This window comes from Portunus trituberculatus, chromosome 4, assembly GCF_017591435.1.
Source record: "Portunus trituberculatus isolate SZX2019 chromosome 4, ASM1759143v1, whole genome shotgun sequence".
Lineage (NCBI taxonomy): Eukaryota > Metazoa > Arthropoda > Malacostraca > Decapoda > Portunidae > Portunus > Portunus trituberculatus.
In genome coordinates, this window is record NC_059258.1 from 6,505,071 (window position 1) to 6,522,655 (window position 17,585).

Below are 17,585 nucleotides of genomic sequence, written 5' to 3' on the forward strand. Positions count from 1 at the left end.
TGAATGTCAGGGGGGCAGGTTAGGGGTGGGGAGAGGGAGGGGGCATGGAGGGAGCTAGACGTACAGGAAAAAATAGTATCCTGTTTAAATCATATTTGATGGAGGAGGACAAGAAAGAGGAGGAGGAGGAGGAGGAGGAGGAGGAGGAGGAGGAGGAGGAGGAGGAGGAGGAGGAGGAGGAGCGTGGGAAGGAGGCAAAAGGAGTGAGAAATATCAGAAGTTGTTACCTGAGAGAGAGAGAGAGAGAGAGAGAGAGAGAGAGAGAGAGAGAGAGAGAGAGAGAGACTATTATGTGAATATAACAAATAAACAGATCTGCATGAATAAATACACAAATTTCAAAGTGTCATTTTCTACACACACACACACACACACACACACACACACACACACACACACACACACACACACACACACACACACAACAACAACAACAACAACAACAACAACAACAACAACAACAACAACAACAACAACAACAACAACATACAACACCAAACCCAAACCTAACCTAACCACCACGGCCCTAACCCAGCTGTATCCCGCAGGTGGTGGTGGTGGTGGCAGTCGGGGCGTGCCTACTGTACAGCCCTGAGGCCCGGCCAACAGACCCTGCAGCGCCCTTCCCCTCCCGCAGCACCGTCAGACTCCAGCAGCTCTCCTCCCGCACCCGCTCGTCTCTGAACAGGGTGTGGGACTCGAAGCTGCAGCGGTACAGAGGCAACAGCGCGCAGAAAGAGGCGGTGAACTTCTTCGAGACTCCTGGAGATGGGAAGTACACGTTTGGTTACTCCGGTGGGCGTGACAGCGGCTCGCACCTCCAGGCCTCCAATGGGCAGGGCCAGACCGTGGGCAGGTACTCCTATGTGGACGCAGAAGGCAAGGATGTCCAGGTGCATTACGTGTCAGGCAAGGAAGGCTTCAAGGTCATCAGTAACAATCTGCCAGAGGAGACGGACGAGGTGAAGCGAGCCCGTGAGAACTTCTTCAAGATTTTCGAGGAGAAGAAGAAGCTTTTGGAGGAGACGCGGCAGCAGAGGGCACGCAGCAGGCAGAGGAACAGGAACAGGCAGACGGCAGGGAGTAAAAAAGACACCAAGCCAACACAAACCTCGAAACCCAGGCAACTCTCACAAGCCAAGACAAACCGACTTCACAACGCCAGGACCAAACACCAGCAACCTCAACCCGCCAGGAAGCAAAACCAGCGACCAAACCAGCAACTTCAACCCGCCAGGACCAAGCACCATCAACTTCAACGCGGCAGGAGACAAAACCAAAGCCGAAACCAAGTCCTGGAAACCGCGGCCAGTCACGCACGGCAGCCAAGAGACCAGCGGGGCGTCCAGCGTGGTCCGGGAGCCGCGTGCGTGCTGAGACCCAAGTAAGAGCAGAGGAGAGGCCGCCTGTGCAGACCGCCTCCGTCTCTCCTGCAGCCACGGGAGCACAGCAAGCCAGGGAGGAGGGAGCGGGAGAGGGAGAAGAGGGAGAAGAGGGAGAAGGTGAAGAGGGAGAGGGTGAAGAAGAGGAAGGAGAGGAAGGTGAGGGAGAAGGAGAGGGTGAAGAAGAGGGAGAGGAAGAAGAGGGAGAGGGAGAAGAGGGAGAGGGAGAGGAAGAAGAGGGAGAGGGAGAAGAGGGTGAGGGAGAGGAAGAAGAAGGAGAGGAAGAAGAGGGTGAGGGAGAAGAGGGTGAGGGAGAGGAAGAAGAAGGAGAGGAAGAAGAGGGTGAGGGAGAAGAGGGTGAGGGAGAGGAAGAAGAAGGAGAGGAAGAAGAGGGTGAGGGAGAGGAAGAGGAGGGTGAAGAAGAAGGAGAGGAAGAGGAAGGAGAAGAAGAAGAAGGTGAAGAGGAAGAAGAAGAGGAAGAAGAAGAGGAGGAAGAAGAAGAGGAAGAGGAAGAGGAAGACGAAGAAGAGGAAGATGAGGAAGAAGAAGACGAGGATGAAGAGGACGAGGACGAAGAAGACGAAGATGAAGGAGGAGAAGACGAATCAGAAGAGGAGGAAGATAGTGAGGAGGAGGAGGAAGACTCAGAAGAAGACAGCTCCTCCTCTTCTTCCTCTTCCAGCAGCAGCAGTGAGGAAGACAGCGAAGAAGAAGAAGACTCCGAAGAGGAAGAGGAAGACAGCGAGGAGGAAGACGAAGACGAAGACGAAGAAGACGAAGATGAAGATGAGGAGGATGAAGATGAGGAGGAGGAGGAGGAGGAGGAGGAGGAGGAAGAAGAGGAAGAGGAAGAGGAAGAAGAAGAAGAAGAAGGTGAAGGAGAAGAAGAGGAGGAAGGAGAAGAAGAAGGAGAAGGTGAGGAAGACGAGGAAGAAGGAGAAGGAGGAGAGGGAGAGGAGGAAGAAGAAGGAAAGGAAGAAGGAGGAAAGGAGGGAGAAGCAGAGGGAGAAGAAGGTGAAGAAGAGGAGGAAGAAGGAGGAGAAGGAGAAGGAGAAGAGGGAGAAGAAGAAGGAGAAGAAGAAGGGGAAGAGGAAGAAGGCGAGGGTGAAGAGGAGGAAGAGGGAGAGGAAGAAGAAGAAGAGGAAGAAGAGGAGGAAGAGGAAGAAGATGAAGAGGAAGAGGAGGATGAAGACGAGGAAGAGGAAGACGATGAAGACGAGGAAGAGGAAGAAGACTCAGAGGAAGAGGAGGAAGACAGCGAGGAGGAGGAGGATTCTGAGGAAGACAGCTCCTCCTCTTCCTCTTCCAGCAGTGAGGAAGACTCGGAAGAAGAAGACTCAGAAGAAGAAGAAGATAGTGAGGAAGAAGACGAAGATGAAGACGAAGAAGACGAAGACGAGGAGGATGAAGACGAGGAGGAAGAGGACGAAGAGGAGGAAGATGAAGAAGAGGAAGACGAGGACGAGGAGGAGGATGAGGACGAGGAAGAGGAAGAAGACTCAGAAGAGGAAGAAGACAGCGAGGAAGAGGAAGACAGCGAGGAAGACAGCTCCTCCTCTTCCTCCTCCTCCAGCAGTGAGGAAGACTCGGAAGAGGAAGACTCAGATGAAGAGGAAGAAGACAGTGAGGAGGAAGACGAAGACGAAGATGAAGACGAGGAAGATGAAGAAGACGAAGACGAAGAGGAAGAAGACGAAGAAGAAGAAGACGAAGAGGACGAAGACGAAGAAGAAGAGGAAGACTCAGAAGAAGAAGAAGACTCAGAAGAAGAGGAAGATTCAGATGAGGAAGACAGCAGCTCATCTTCTTCCTCTTCATCATCATCATCATCATCATCAGAGGAAGACTCAGAAGAAGATGATGATGAAGACGACGAGGACGACGAGGAGAAGGAGGAGGAGGAGAAGGGAGGAGGAGAGAGATACACCCCTTCAAGAACACCATCATACAGGCGAGGAAGGTACTGGAACTATGTCTATACAGGGAGAGAAGACAGTAACACAGGTGTGACACAGGTAACAGGCGATAATTCACAGGTATACATTTACACACCTGCTCCACCAACACCACGTAGACAGGTACAGGTGACACAGGCCCCACAGGTAACTCAAGCCCCAGTCACGCAGTCCAGGGCAAAAACAAGCTATCAGAACATACACTCCGTTAAAGAGCCATCGCATTTTGACCGCATGAGTGAAGAGCAACTGTTAGCTAAATTCAATAAGGACTTTGGTAAGAGGCTATACAAAGCGACCATTCACTATCCAGGTAACTCCAGGCAAAGGTACTAAGGCTTGTGTTCTCTAACTCTTCTTTCCCTCATCTCCACTCTCTTAAAAGGCTTTACTGAAGTTGACACAAGTTTTTTAACCTTTTCAGTACTGGGACGCAATTTTACCATGAGTTTTGTGTGATTAGAAGATTTTATTGGGTTCATGGAGGCCAGAAGATTAATGGCCACAGTCTTCACTATTCTAATCAGTACTGGGACACATTTTTACCATGAGTTTTGTGTATGACTAAACGATTTTGACATTAGGAAGAGTCTATGGAGGTCAGAAAATTAATGGCTACAGTCTTCACAATTCTAATCAGTACTGGGACACATCTTTACCATGAGTTTTGTGTATAATTAAACGATTTAGACATTAGGAAGGGTCTATGGAGGTCAGAAGATTAATGTCTAGAGTCTTCACTATTTCAATCCCCTCATGAGTTTCTGAAACTGTATAAAAACCACCAAATAGTAACCAGATATGGAAACGCGTCTTGGTACTGAAGGGTTAAGGTGTTTCTTCAGTTCTAGAGGCAGATTGACAAGATTTCTGCGGTATTTACTGGACAAACACTCTTAAAAACCAGGCTGATCATCTCTGTGGTCCTTATAAAGTTGTGGTGAGAGAGCAAAGCGTTTTTGAATACAGACCTAAAGCTGATGTAAAGTTCAGTGGCTTTATAGAACAGCATTAAGGGAAACTGTACCATACTAGTACTGTCCCTGTATATTTCCTGCCATCTTTATTTTTGTACATAGAAAAGAAAATAATAAAAAAAAGAAGGAAGAGATTTATTTGTATATAAACGTATGATATTTCTATAAAGATGTAGAGATGAGAGAAAGAGAGGGTATTAGTGTGTGTGTGTGTGTGTGTGTGTGTGTGTGTGTGTGTGTACCCTCACTCTGCTCCCAGTTAGTAATACAAAGGTTATAGTTTTGATTTAGTCGTCCTTATAATTCGCTACGTTTTCTATGACCTCTTTTCTAATTACACCTGTGAATAGAAGGGCAAGGTGAGGCGATGCTACGGAGCTAATTAACCGCAAAAAACAACAAATGAAACGTAATATTATGAAATCGTATCTCTCGTTCTTTAATTCCACTACATTTCGTTCAGTTTCATTAATATATGCTCGGATTTAATGTCACAATGCTCAGTTTTAAAAAGTCAAATTTTTTAGGGTAAACTTAGAAATAAATAAGAATAATTTTTAGGAGCAAAGTTACTACGAACACAACTCTCTCTCTCTCTCTCTCTCTCTCTCTTACACTTTTCACACTTAAATCCCTAAATAAGTAAGGTATATAAGTGAGGGAGACTTACTACACATCTTAGATTAGGTAAGGTTACTTAAATACACCTGAACATTACGAATTAATTACCACCTCTCTCTCTCTCTCTCTCTCTCTCTCTCTCTCTCTCGGATCACACGAATAAATAAACGATGAATGAGTTGTTTGTGTTTTATTTTCTTCTTCTTCTTCTTCTTCTTCTTCTTCTTCTATTAATCCAGGAGAATGAGGGAAATGAGACAAAATGGAAGGAGGAAAGGAGGAATGGTGATAAACGGGAAGATGGAAGGAAACCAATAACAAGGTAAGAAGGAATAAGGTAAGAAGGAATAATAAATAGGTAAATAAAGGAAAGTAGAAAATAAGAAAGGAATGAAAGAAAAAAGGAAAATAATGAGTGAAGAAGGTAAATGAAAAGAAGAAAAGAAAGAAAAGAAGGAAGAAATTATGAAATGGGTGAATGAAAAGAAGAAAGTAGGAAGAAATGGAGAAAAGTAAACACACACACACACACACACACACACACACACACACACACACACACACACACACACAAAAGAAAGAAAAAAAGGGAAATAGAAGCTCTAAATAAATTATGTAGATAGACAAAACACAAAGAAACACAAAGAAACACAAAACAAACACTTCAAAACACAAATACAGATGAGAGAGAGAGAGAGAGAGAGAGAGAGAGAGAGAGAGAGAGAGAGAGAGAGAGTCAGTTTAAAACACGTCTAAATATTTAACCAAACGCAGATTACGAAAACATAAACACACACACACACACACACACACACACACACACACACACACACACACACACACACACACACACACACACCGCGTCATGCCCAAACCGCCAAAGGGCAGAAGTCACACACACACACACACACACACACACACACACACACACACACACACACACACACACACACACACACGAAGCGTCACTGAAAGGTTGCACGTTCATTTGTCGCTAAGAAACTGTTAAATAGGTGCCTCTCTCTCTCTCTCTCTCTCTCTCTCTCTCTCTCTCTCTCTCTCTCTCTCTCTCTCTCTCTCTCTCAAAATATAAAATCGTCTTATTTCTTCTTCTATTATCAACTCTTCTTCACACGGAAAGAAAATGGAAGTCACAGAAAACGAGACGCAGTGCAAGATTTAAGGGGACACTTCAACATTTACTGACAAATTATGGAAAAGAAATGAGAGATGAGGAATTATGAGTAAATACATGAATATAGAGATGAGTAAGTTGATGCAGAGATAAATAAAATACTGATAAAGTGTCGAAACATGAACAAACCAAAAAAAATTAACGGATTAGAAGAAAAAAAATGAAAAAAAAAAAAATTGAAAACTGGTGAAATATTAACAAATAATTTCATAGCGATATAAAAATAGATAAATAAATAAACAGGTAAGTGAAAATCATCAAACAGGCGGAAAATGAATGAAAAATGAATAGAAAACCTTAAAATATTAATACACACGCCATTCATTACATTGAGACAAAAAAATAAATAGATAAATGAAAATAATGAATAGGGGGAAAATATTTAAAAAAACGAAAAATTAAAAGAAAAACTATAAAATAATAACCTTTTCTTTACGACCAAAATAAATAAAAAGATAAAAATAAGGTGAAAACAAAAATAATAAATGAAAAATGGAAAGAAAACCGTGAGTGACTTCAGAATTAATGAACAAATGAATACAAATAATGAAATAGGGAAAAAATACAAAAAAATAAGTGAAAAATGAAAACAAATTGAAAGAAAACATTAACGCAAGCTTTAATTCTTCCACTACGACATCAAAATGAATAAATAAATAAATGAAAATAACGAAATAGGCGGAAAATGAAACGAAATAAAAAAAAATCAAGACAAAACCATGAAAGGAATTAGAAACAAAATAAACACGAAAAAAATAAGAACAAACAGACTTCAATCCTTCTATCACGACATCAACATTAATAAAAAGGTAGATCAAAATAAGAAAATAGTGTAAAGAAATGGATGAAATGAAGAAAATTAAAACAAAACCATAAGACGAATGAAGAATGAAAAAATAATTAACACACGACATCAAAATTAATAAAAAGATAGATAAAAATAAGATAATAGTGTAAAAAAAAAGGATGAAATGAAGAAAATGAAAACAAAACAAGACGAATGAAGAATGAAAAAAAAAATTAACATAGACTTCAATCCTTCCACCACCACATCAAAATTAATAAAAAGGTAGATCAAAATAAGAAAATTGTGTAAAAGAAAAGGATGAAATGAAGAAAATGAAAACAAAACAAGACGAATGAAGAATGAAAAAAAAATTAACACACATCAAAATTAATAAAAAGATAGATAAAAATAAGAAAATAGTGTAAAAGAAAGGATGAAATGAAGAAAATGAAAACAAAACAACAAGACGAATGAAGAATGAAAAAATAATTAACACACGACATCAAAATTAATAAAAAGATAGATAAAAATAAGAAAATAATGTAAAGAAAAGGATGAAATGAAGAAAATTAAAACAAAACCATAAGACAAATGAAAAACGAAAAAAAAAAAAAAATAACAGACCAATCCTTTCATCACCACATCAAAATTAATAAATAGATAAATAAAAATAACGAAATAGGCGGATAATTAAACGAATTAAATAAAAAAAACTCAAAACAAAACCACAAAATGAATTAGATGTGAAAATAAAACAAAACAAAAATATGAACACACAAACTTTAACCCTTTCATCACATTAAGATAAACAAAAAGAAATGAATAAAAAGATCGATAAAAATAATGAAATAGGTGGAAAACATAAAAAAAATGAATGAAAAATGAAAACAAAACTTAAAACGAATTAGAAATGAAAATAAAACACCCAAAAAAACACTAACACAGACTTCAATCTTTCCATTACGACATGAACATAAATGAAAAGAAAATTAAGAAAAGTGAAATAAAGGAAAATATAGAAAAATGGATGAAAAAAATCAAAATAAAACCCAAAAAACATGAACCCAGCCTTCAGTCCTTCCATTACGACAAAAAGTAAGCAAAAAAGATAGATAAAAATAATGAAATAAAGGAAAATATAAAAAAAATGAATGAAGAATTAAAAGAAAACCAGTAAACGAATCAGAAATGAAAACAAAACAAGAAAACATGAACACAGAGACTTCAATCCTTCCATCACATCAAAATAAATAAAAAAAAAAAATTAATAAATAAAAATTATGAAACGGGAAAATACAGAAAAACTAAAGAAAATTCAAAGAAAACCACAAAACGAATTACAAATAAAGAAAACTAAAAAAATATTAACACACAGACTTCAATCCTTCCATCACATCAAAAATAATAAAAAGAATTAATAAAAAGAACGAAATAGGCGGAAAATTCAAACAAATACAAAATCAATACAAAACTATGAAACGAATTAATGTGAAAACAAAAAAACTGGAAAAATATGAACACACAGACTTTAACCCTTTCACCACGTAGAAATAAATAAATAAATAAATAAAAATATCAATAGAAATAATGAAAAGATGAAAAATTTAAACAAAACCAACATATATTAACACACAGACTTCAGTCCTTCCATCGCGACAAAAATAATGAAAAAAATAATACAAATGATGAAATAGAGGGAAGATATAAGAAATAATGAAAAAAATAATACAAATGATGAAATAGAGGGAAGAGATAAGAAATAATGAAAAAAAATAATATAAATGATGAAATAGAGGGAAAATATACGAAATAATGAAAAAAATAATATAAATAATGAAAGAGAGGGAAGATATAAGAAATAATGAAAAAATAATATAAATGAAAATAATATACGAAATAAATGATGAAATAATGAAAAAATAATATAAATAATGAAATAAAGGGAAGATATAAGATAACGAAATAGAAGAAATAATCAATCCTTCCATCGCATCAAAAATAAAGAAAATAGAACAACAAAATAACAAAAATTTGAGGAAACAACGAAATACCACAAAATAAATAGACTTCAATCCTTCACCACCACCACCACCACCACCACCACCACAGCCTTTACTAAACCAAACATTTGTTCTCGTTTTCTATTTTCACTTTATTTCATTGGCTAATTCTTTACTAATCTTTAAAAGGAGACCAGCATTTCAAATAGGCATTTTTCTTTTTCTTTTTTTAATCTTTCGTTGGCCTTGACTGGTTTCCCTCTTGCATGAAAAAAAAAAAAAATAGATAGGGGTTTAGAATGACTATAGATAATGCATAGAGGTGTTTGTAGAGATAGATAAAGATGTCCCACAGTGCTTCATAGTTAAGGAACGTGTGATAACCAGCTGTGAAGAAAAGAGGAAAAAAAGGAAGGAAAAGAAAGAACCGGCAGGGAATGAGTAAGAAAACGAAAAAGGAAATGAAAAGAAAGAAAATCAGCAGTGAATGGATACGAAGAAAGAGGAAAAAGAAGGAAAGATAAAAGGAAAGAAAATCAGCAGTGAATGAGTAAGAAAGAAAAAAAAGAAAGGGAAAAAAGAAAGAGAAAGAAAAGAAAAAGTAAACCAGCAGTAAATGGGCAGGAAAAAAAAGAAAAAGAAAATAATAGAAAAGAAAGAGAGGTAAGAAGAAAAAAGAAAAAAAGAAACAAAAAAGAAAAGGAACCGCCAATGAATAGATAAGAAGAAAAGAATAAAGAAAAAAAAAGGAAAAAAAAAGGAAAATAATAAAAGAAAAAAAGAATAAAAAAAGAGAAAACTAGCCGTGAATAGGTAAAAATAAAGAGAAAAAGAAGAAAATAAAGAAAATATAAAAGAAAGAAAAAAACTGCAGAATGGATAAGAAGGAAAGGAAGAAAAAGAAAGAAGAAATAGAAAACTAGCAGTGAATGGTGACAAGGAAAACAAAGAAAGAGAAAACAAAGAAAAGAAAAACTTACAGTGAATGAGTAAGAGGAAAAGGAAGAAAAAAAAGAGAAAGGGAAAGAAAGAGAATGGCGGTGAATGGGTAAAAAAAAAAAGATAAAAGAAAAAGAAAGAAAATAAAGCCAGCATTGAATGAGCAAAAAGAAAAAAGAGAAAAGAAAGAAGAAAAGAAAAAAGAAAATATCAGCAGTGAATGAGGAAAAGAGAAAAAAAAAAAAAAAAAACAGTTAAAGGATAAGAAGAAAAAAAAGGAAAAAAGAAAGAAACAAACAAAGTGATACATATATTAAACTTTCACTTAGATATACAGTAAATTATCATCATACGACGCAGTCCTTCACGTTTTCTTTTTTTTTTTCTTTGTCCAAATACAAAAAAGGAAGATTTAACTCCTACAACCGATACGCACACTTTCTTGAAATACCAATGAAAAAGTAAAATTAAATAAAAACTAACTAGAGAGAGAGAGAGAGAGAGAGAGAGAGAGAGAGAGAGAGAGAGAGAGAGAGAGAGAGAGAGAGAGAGACACTCCCTCTTTCTCTCTCTCTGCCCATTCAACACATGACAAGTCTTACCTCCTCCATCAGTCTATTCTCGTACCAGTTCCCGACGCGCACCCCGGAGTGGTAGGCATTGCGAGCCATGAGGACTTAGGAGCCGCCACAGTCCTGTCACTCGCCTGTCACCGCCACACTCTCTGTTTACTGAAGGTTACCCAGGCAACAGCGACCGCCAGCCCACCATTATGCAAAGTTTATCGCTTGTTTGCACGGGATCACTAAACTGCTGTAATTATTGCGTGATTACTCGTCATTATGTTTCTTCTTGTTTTTTGCTATTCAATCATCTTTTTATTGTTTTTGTGTTTTTGTGCGTGTCATCGCAACATTTTTCACGCCACATCAAAAGACTGCATCTCCATTAAGGAGGATGAAATGTGAATATGTTACCTAGAGTTGTAATTATACGAGGAACACAAGTTTTATGTATCACAGAGGCGGGAAGCCTTGATAATGGAGCCCCTGGGAGAGCATAGGGGTGGTTTCTCTGCAGTTTTAGTACATTTCCATTTTCTAATAAGTCTCTTTGATTTCTTTGCAGTTCCGTCAGCAGTTGTTTGTTATTTATAGAAATATTTTGTGATAAAGTGTCAACTGCCAACTGTCAGGTGTCAAGTGTCAGATGTCAGGTGTCAGTGCCTCAGTGGGTTGAAGATCAAGATGAAGACCGTCAAGGTGATCAGCGTTGCCACAGTCTGGGCTCTGGATGCAGAGGTGAGTGAGTGAATGGTGTTATTTGTCAGGCAGCGTACAGTGTCACGCTTCCCAGGTGGTACCGGAGTGAAGCTGAGAGGTTGGCTGTTGTCTCCACGCGGGCTGTCTTGCTGGCAGTGCCTTGGTCTGGCTGTGCTGTGTGCTGTGTGCTGGGGCCGCTGCTGCGTCACCATCAAGGCTGGTGCAGCTCGCCCCGGAGTCCAGCAGGGTGTTGGTGTTTGGTTTGGACGTGTATTGTGATGACAGGTTGTTGTCACCTGTTTTGGTGAGGCGTGGCCACTCAGCCTGGCAGTCACGCCTCACCACGCCAGGACAGACACACCTGTTGGTCACCAGGCAGGTCAGTACGGCACACAATCCAGGCACGGCAATGTAGTTGGGGCCTGCAGGTGTGGAGGTGTGATGACAGGTGGACAGCTGACACCCTGATCTCGCCACGATTATTTGCTGAAAAGCACCACTGGCCTTGAACGTGAACTGGTGAAGTTAATGATACATGAATGAAATACGATTGGCTAGGATAACCTTGGCCTGACATACATACATACAAGGATGTAATATAATCATGGTTAGGTCAGTTTTGCACTTCCTGGTGCCATGGTTAGAAAGAAAGGACTTATTGAGTGTGTGTGTGTGTGTGTGTGTGTGTGTGTGTGTGTGTGTGTGTGTGTGTGTGTGTGTGTGTGTGTGTGTGTGTGTGTATTTACCTAGTTGTGTTGTACAGGGTTGGAGTCGGGCTCATAGTGTCCTGTCTCCATATCTCTACTTATCTAATTTTCTTTAAAGTTATGCATATGATGATCTGTAACAACTCCATCACTCAATGCATTCCACTTTTCCACTGTTCGATGTGAAAAACAGATTTTTCCAATATCCTTCACACATACACACTTCCTCTTCCTAATCTTTTTTGCATGTGTTTTGTTTTTCCAGTTTCTTCTGTCACCAGCACTAGGTCTTGCTTGTGTGTGTGTGTGTGTGTGTTGTCTGACCATGTCACCACCTGTACATGACCTGACCTTTACAGGGTGAGAGGGCGCCATGCTTGCTGCAATCAAGGAGGCGCTGGGCACGGCAGTGTTGGAGGGCACAGGGCGCGGCGGCGGCGGCTGCATCAATGAGGGGGAGGTGTTCACCACCGACACAGGGAAGGTGTTCCTGAAAAAAAACTCTAAACCAAAGGTAAATGTCATCAGCTTCTCATTAAAGAGATTCTTTGGAGATTTTTAAAAATTGTGGTAAATGAAGGAATCAGTGTTTCAATATAGACAAATGTCAGTCACAAAGAGTCTTTATCCTATTATTTGTTGATTTGTTATTTTAATCACCTTGTTGCCAAAAAACAATGCACTGCCTGTCTCTGTCAAATACAGCAGCAGTGTGTCACATTGCAGCGAGTCAGTCATTGGTGCCTGGTTGGGCCACACTGGTGTAGCCACTGGGTCCTGTGCTGTGTTGTGCTGTGTTGTGCAATGCAAGTTATGGAAGAGGACTTAAGAAACTTGTGACACAGAGCCTGTCATTGAAAGCATTGTTGCTGATGACTGTGTGTTACTGTGCTGTTGTGTGTTAGTGTGTTGGTGTGTTGCAGGCACGGGAGATGTTTGACGGGGAGTATGAAGGCTTGAAGGCTATTCAAGCTACTGGCACGGTGCGGGTTCCCACGCCTCACCTGGCCCTGGACAACCCAGCCGGTGGTGCGGTGTTGGTGATGGAGTACCTGGACATGCACGGCCTGCACCGCAAGGCAGGCCAGCTGGGTACTCAGCTAGCCAGGTTTGTGTGTGTGTGTGTGTGTGTTTGTATAAAGAGTGTTGTGCTCCTAATCCTGCTGTCAGTTGACCTTTCTGAAGTCAGCAGCCACAGACCTTCTCACAGATGAGGTGTGTCACTTTGCTGCTGCAAATCCATCCATTGCTTTCATAGATTCTATGTTCAAGCTATTTTTTCACATAAATGCTTTTTATATATTGAACATGATGAACCTAATGTTTGGTGACTGAGAGGCTGCCTTGTGTTGCTGCAGGCTGCACCTCCACAACAGTGCGGCACGAGACACAGCAGCTGCCAGCAGGGTGGGCGCAGGCACCACTACCTGTGTGGAACAGTTTGGCTTCCACATCAACACCTGCTGTGGCTACATCAGCCAGGACAACACCTGGGCCGATGACTGGCTGGTGAGACGCCAACACCCCATGGCCGCCATGGATCCACTCAAACCTTGACTCATTGATGTTACTTTGTTGTTGTCTTATCATGAATATTGTTACTGCCATAACATGAACACAGTCCTATTAGCGCTCTCTGTGGCAGCAGCCTGAGTCACCCACAGTCCCACAGTACTGGGGAGAACAAGCACCACCACCACCACCATCACCGACTCCTGTCACACCTTCCTGGCAAGATATCTGTTGAGTGTGTGAGGTGGTCTGCCTCACCACCTATCATCATCATTGTCTTCACATCAATACCACATGCTTCAAGTTGCCACACTGCAGTGCGTGATGTGCATATGCCATGTGTGGTGCTGACTCACAACACACTTATAGTTGTATTACTTTGATATTTAAAGTCTTGCATCAAAATTAATCTTGTGTTAATTTGTGTAAATTTCAATATTTCATTTCCATTTTTTCCATTTGTTGGCGAGATAATGAGTGAGAATTGAAGTAGGAACAGTGGACACACAAGCAAGCATTGGGTAAAGTGAAGGACAAAGGCAGTGGGTGAGAGTGGTGGAGTCAAGTGTGGCTGACTCGTGTGCAGCTCATTGGAATTCATCACACACATTTCTTTGCAGGTGTTTTACTCAAGAAAGCTGGACTTTCAACTAAACCTGATTCAGAAAGAGGTGAGTGAGTGAGTGTCATTGTTCTGCATGTGAATTTTCATCATTATTAACTTTTCTGTATTCATGTTGTAGTATATACACTGTCTCCTTAGTGAGTGATTTGACAGCCTTTAATCTTGATAGCATGTATAAGATTTATCAGTAACAGTTATGAAGAATATGTTGACAAGTAAGAAGTCAGTGTTTTCACACACACACACACACACACACACACACACACACACACACACACACACACACACACACACACACACACACACACACACACACAGCACAACACACTTTACAACCATTGCATTACTCCTTAGCCATGAAAAAGAAAAATTAAAAAGTTTCCAATATTTTCAGTACGGTGATCGAGAAGCGCGGGAATTGTGGTCCCACCTGCAGCTGAAGATACCACAGTACTTCTCAGGCCTCACTGTGTTCCCCTCCCTCCTCCACGGCGACCTGTGGAGTGGCAATGCGGCGGAGGTGGCTGATGGTCCTGGTAAGTGCCCCCCCCACCCACCACATCTCTCTCTCTCTCTCTCTCTCTCTCTCTCTCTCTCTCTCTCTCTCTCTCTCTCTCTCTCTCTCTCTCTCTCTCTCTCTCTCTCTCTTTTTTTCTTTTCTTATTTTTGCATCTTTTATTAATATTCTTTCTTTTTTTTCTCATTTTTTTATTTTTATTTTTGCATCTTTTTATTAATTCTCTCTCTCTCTCTCTCTCTCTCTCTCTCTCTCTCTCTCTCTCTCTCTCTCTCTCTCTCTCTCTCTCTCTCTCTCTCTCTCTCTCTCTCTCTCTCTCTGCATAACATCAACACTTATATTTTCACTTGGTATTGTAAAGTGTGGTGATTCTTTTGTCTTTCATTATTCTTGTAATCTTCACACTTATACATTGCATTCTTGGAGTCACCTGTGGCTGGCATGGAGGGGATAGGTGACTGTGCCCTTAGATGTAAAGAGGCAGTGAAGAGATGATCATAGTCTGACAATAGTGACATTCAAATAAAAAAGAGAAATGGATGCTGAGAAGGGAACAGCGGTGAAGAGTGATGCTGTGGTGTGCTGTGGCAGTGAGTTGTCAGATGGGAGGAACAGAGGAGTCACAATGGGATGAGGAAGGCACTGCAAACACACACGTAGCCTAACGAAACCTTACTTAACATAACACACCTAACCTAACCTAACCTATGATGAGTGGGATGAGGAAGGTATGAGTGAGGCATAACATCATGTCTTGAAGATGGAAGACACAGGAAGCTTGAGATACAGAACACAGACACTGCAAACACACACAAGAGATGTCGTTTGAGCAGCTTCAGTGTGTCTGTTTAGTTTGTAGTGGTGTGTGTTGACAGTGTTCAGTGTTTGAGGTGACCTACCCACAGACCTTGCCCTTCCAGTGATCTTTGACCCGGCTTGCTTCTATGGCCACCACGAGTATGACCTGGCCATCACTGCCATGTTTGGAGGGTTCTCACGCCAGTTCTGGGACGAGTACCACGCCATCATTCCCAAGGCGGCCGGCTGGAACAACAGACACAAGCTGTACAAACTGTTCCACAACCTCAACCACTGGTCAGCACCTCACTGCAACACACACACACACACACACACACACACACACACACACACACACACACACACACACACACACACACACACACACACACACACACACACACACACACGGTCCGGTAGCTCAGTGGTTAGAGCACTGCCTTCACAAGCCAGATGACCGGGGTTCGATTCCCCGGCCGGGTGGAGATATTTGGGTGTGTCTCCTTTCACGTAGCCCTGTTCACCTAGCAGTGAGTAGGTACGGGACGTAAATCGAGGAGTTGTGACCTTGTTGTCCCGGTGTGTGGTGTGTGCCTGGTCTCAGGCCTATCCCAAGATCGGAAATAATGAGCTCTGAGCTCGTTCCGTAGGGTAACGTCTGGCTGTCTCGTCAGAGACTGCAGCAGATCAAACAGTGAATTACACACACACACACACACACACACACACACACACACACACACACACACACACACACACACACACACACACACACACACACACACACACACACACACACACACACACACACACACACACACACACACACACACACACACACACACACACACACACACACACACATACACACAGTACTTCACACACACACATATTGCATCACAGTACTTCACACACACAGTTGTTTGGTGTAGTGTGTGTGTGTGTGTGTAAGAGTCAAGTGTTAGAAGGACAAGCAGGAGTGCAGTGCCACACAACACACTGGCACTCCTGCATTGTGTATCTATGGTTAGGATTTTGTTCTGATTCATAATTACTTCCTTAACTTCCTCCTGCTTAGTGAAGGCCAGCGAGTAAACATGATTTTAACACATTATGATTTAATGTATGATTTGTAAGGAAGATAACTCGTGTATTGAATGAAAGACTGATGTGTGTAAAGCTTTTATTAGATGGCTTTAGTGAATGGTGATTGAAATACAATAGTAGTGAAATTATATTACTTATATGTATCTGCTTGTTCAACCTTGCCTCTCCTAAACACCTGACATGTTGTTCTTTGTGTTGATACTTGCAGGAATCATTTTGGCAGTGGGTATCGTAGCGGCAGCCTTGGACTCATGCGAGACCTGTGCTCTTAGAGTAGGGTGGGGGGTTCTCAACCTAGGGTTTGCAAGCCACCAGAGGTTCACAAGAAGATTTCCATGGATACTCACTGGCTGATCTAATAATATCCTTTGCAATACCACTGCATATTGAGTTAGTGTTAGTCACTAAATTAACATTCCATGGCTACTTAGCTGGCTGATGTAATAATATCCTTTGCAGTACCATTTCATATTGAGTTTGTGTAAGTCACTGAATTAACATAACGACTGGGAGTTCTGGTAGATGATCTTATAACTTGGGGGGTTCTTAACAAGAAAAATGTGGAGAACCCCTGCCTGAGATGGTCTGTCCTGCTCAAGACCACAGTCAAGTGTTGCAGAGACACAGCACAGCACACAACAGTACAGTGTGTGTATGGTAAGCATGTGCATTTCTAGCAAAGTCTATTATGTAAAAGCCAGGTTGTTCCAATTAAAGTTTTGTGTGGCAAGGCAAGGCTGCACTGGAGGCTGTGACTGTGTGTGTGTGTGTGTGTGTGTGTGTGTGTGTGTGTGTGTGTTTCACTGTTTGATCTGCTGCAGTCTCTGACAAGACAGCCAGACATTACCCTACGGAGTGAGCTCAGAGCTCATTATTTCCGATCTTTGGATAGGCCTGAGACCAGGCACACACACACCGGGACAACAAGGTCACAACTCGATTTACATCCCGTACCTACTCGCTGCTAGGTGAACACCACCTACACGTGAAAGGAGACACACCCAAATATCTCCACCCGACCGGGGAATCGAACCCCAGTCCTTTGGCTTGTGAAGCCAGCGCTCTAACCACTGAGCTACCGTGTGTGTGTGTGTGTGTGTGTGTGTGTGTGTGTGTGTGTGTGTGTGTGTGTGTGTGTGTGTATTTACCTAGTTGTATTTACCTAGTTGTAGTTTTACAGGGCCTGGGCTTTATGCTGGTG

The 17,585-nt window shown here is 41.2% G+C and overlaps 3 protein-coding genes across 4 annotated transcripts in view; 2 read left to right on the forward strand and 1 right to left on the reverse strand.

The window, feature by feature from the left end:
* LOC123512251 overlaps positions 1–1,522 on the forward strand; it is an 8,846-nt gene extending 7,324 nt beyond the window's left edge. Inside the window, exon 2 of the mRNA XM_045268526.1 lies at positions 549–1,522. Coding sequence (XP_045124461.1) covers positions 549–1,388 — 840 coding nt within the window. The 3' untranslated portion in view covers positions 1,389–1,522. The remainder of the gene's footprint in view (positions 1–548) is intronic.
* Positions 1–11,181, reverse strand: part of LOC123512227 — a 64,371-nt gene extending 53,190 nt beyond the window's left edge. The window contains exon 1 of the mRNA XM_045268488.1: positions 10,459–11,181. Coding sequence (XP_045124423.1) covers positions 10,459–10,527 — 69 coding nt within the window. The 5' untranslated portion in view covers positions 10,528–11,181. The remainder of the gene's footprint in view (positions 1–10,458) is intronic.
* LOC123512242 (ketosamine-3-kinase-like) lies at positions 11,070–16,851 on the forward strand. 2 transcript variants are annotated; one of them, XM_045268513.1, is made up of 8 exons: positions 11,070–11,157; positions 12,185–12,339; positions 12,749–12,933; positions 13,184–13,334; positions 13,958–14,008; positions 14,357–14,498; positions 15,400–15,574; positions 16,593–16,851. In XM_045268513.1, exons 2-8 carry the CDS (start codon positions 12,199–12,201, stop codon positions 16,654–16,656), a joined length of 909 nt encoding a protein of 302 aa, XP_045124448.1. In that variant the 5' UTR covers positions 11,070–11,157; positions 12,185–12,198; the 3' UTR covers positions 16,657–16,851. The 2 variants fall into 2 exon arrangements, with proteins under 2 accessions (XP_045124448.1, XP_045124441.1); XM_045268506.1 differs by lacking the exon at positions 11,070–11,157 and adding an exon at positions 11,360–11,497.
* The last annotated feature ends 734 nt before the right edge of the window (positions 16,852–17,585 follow it).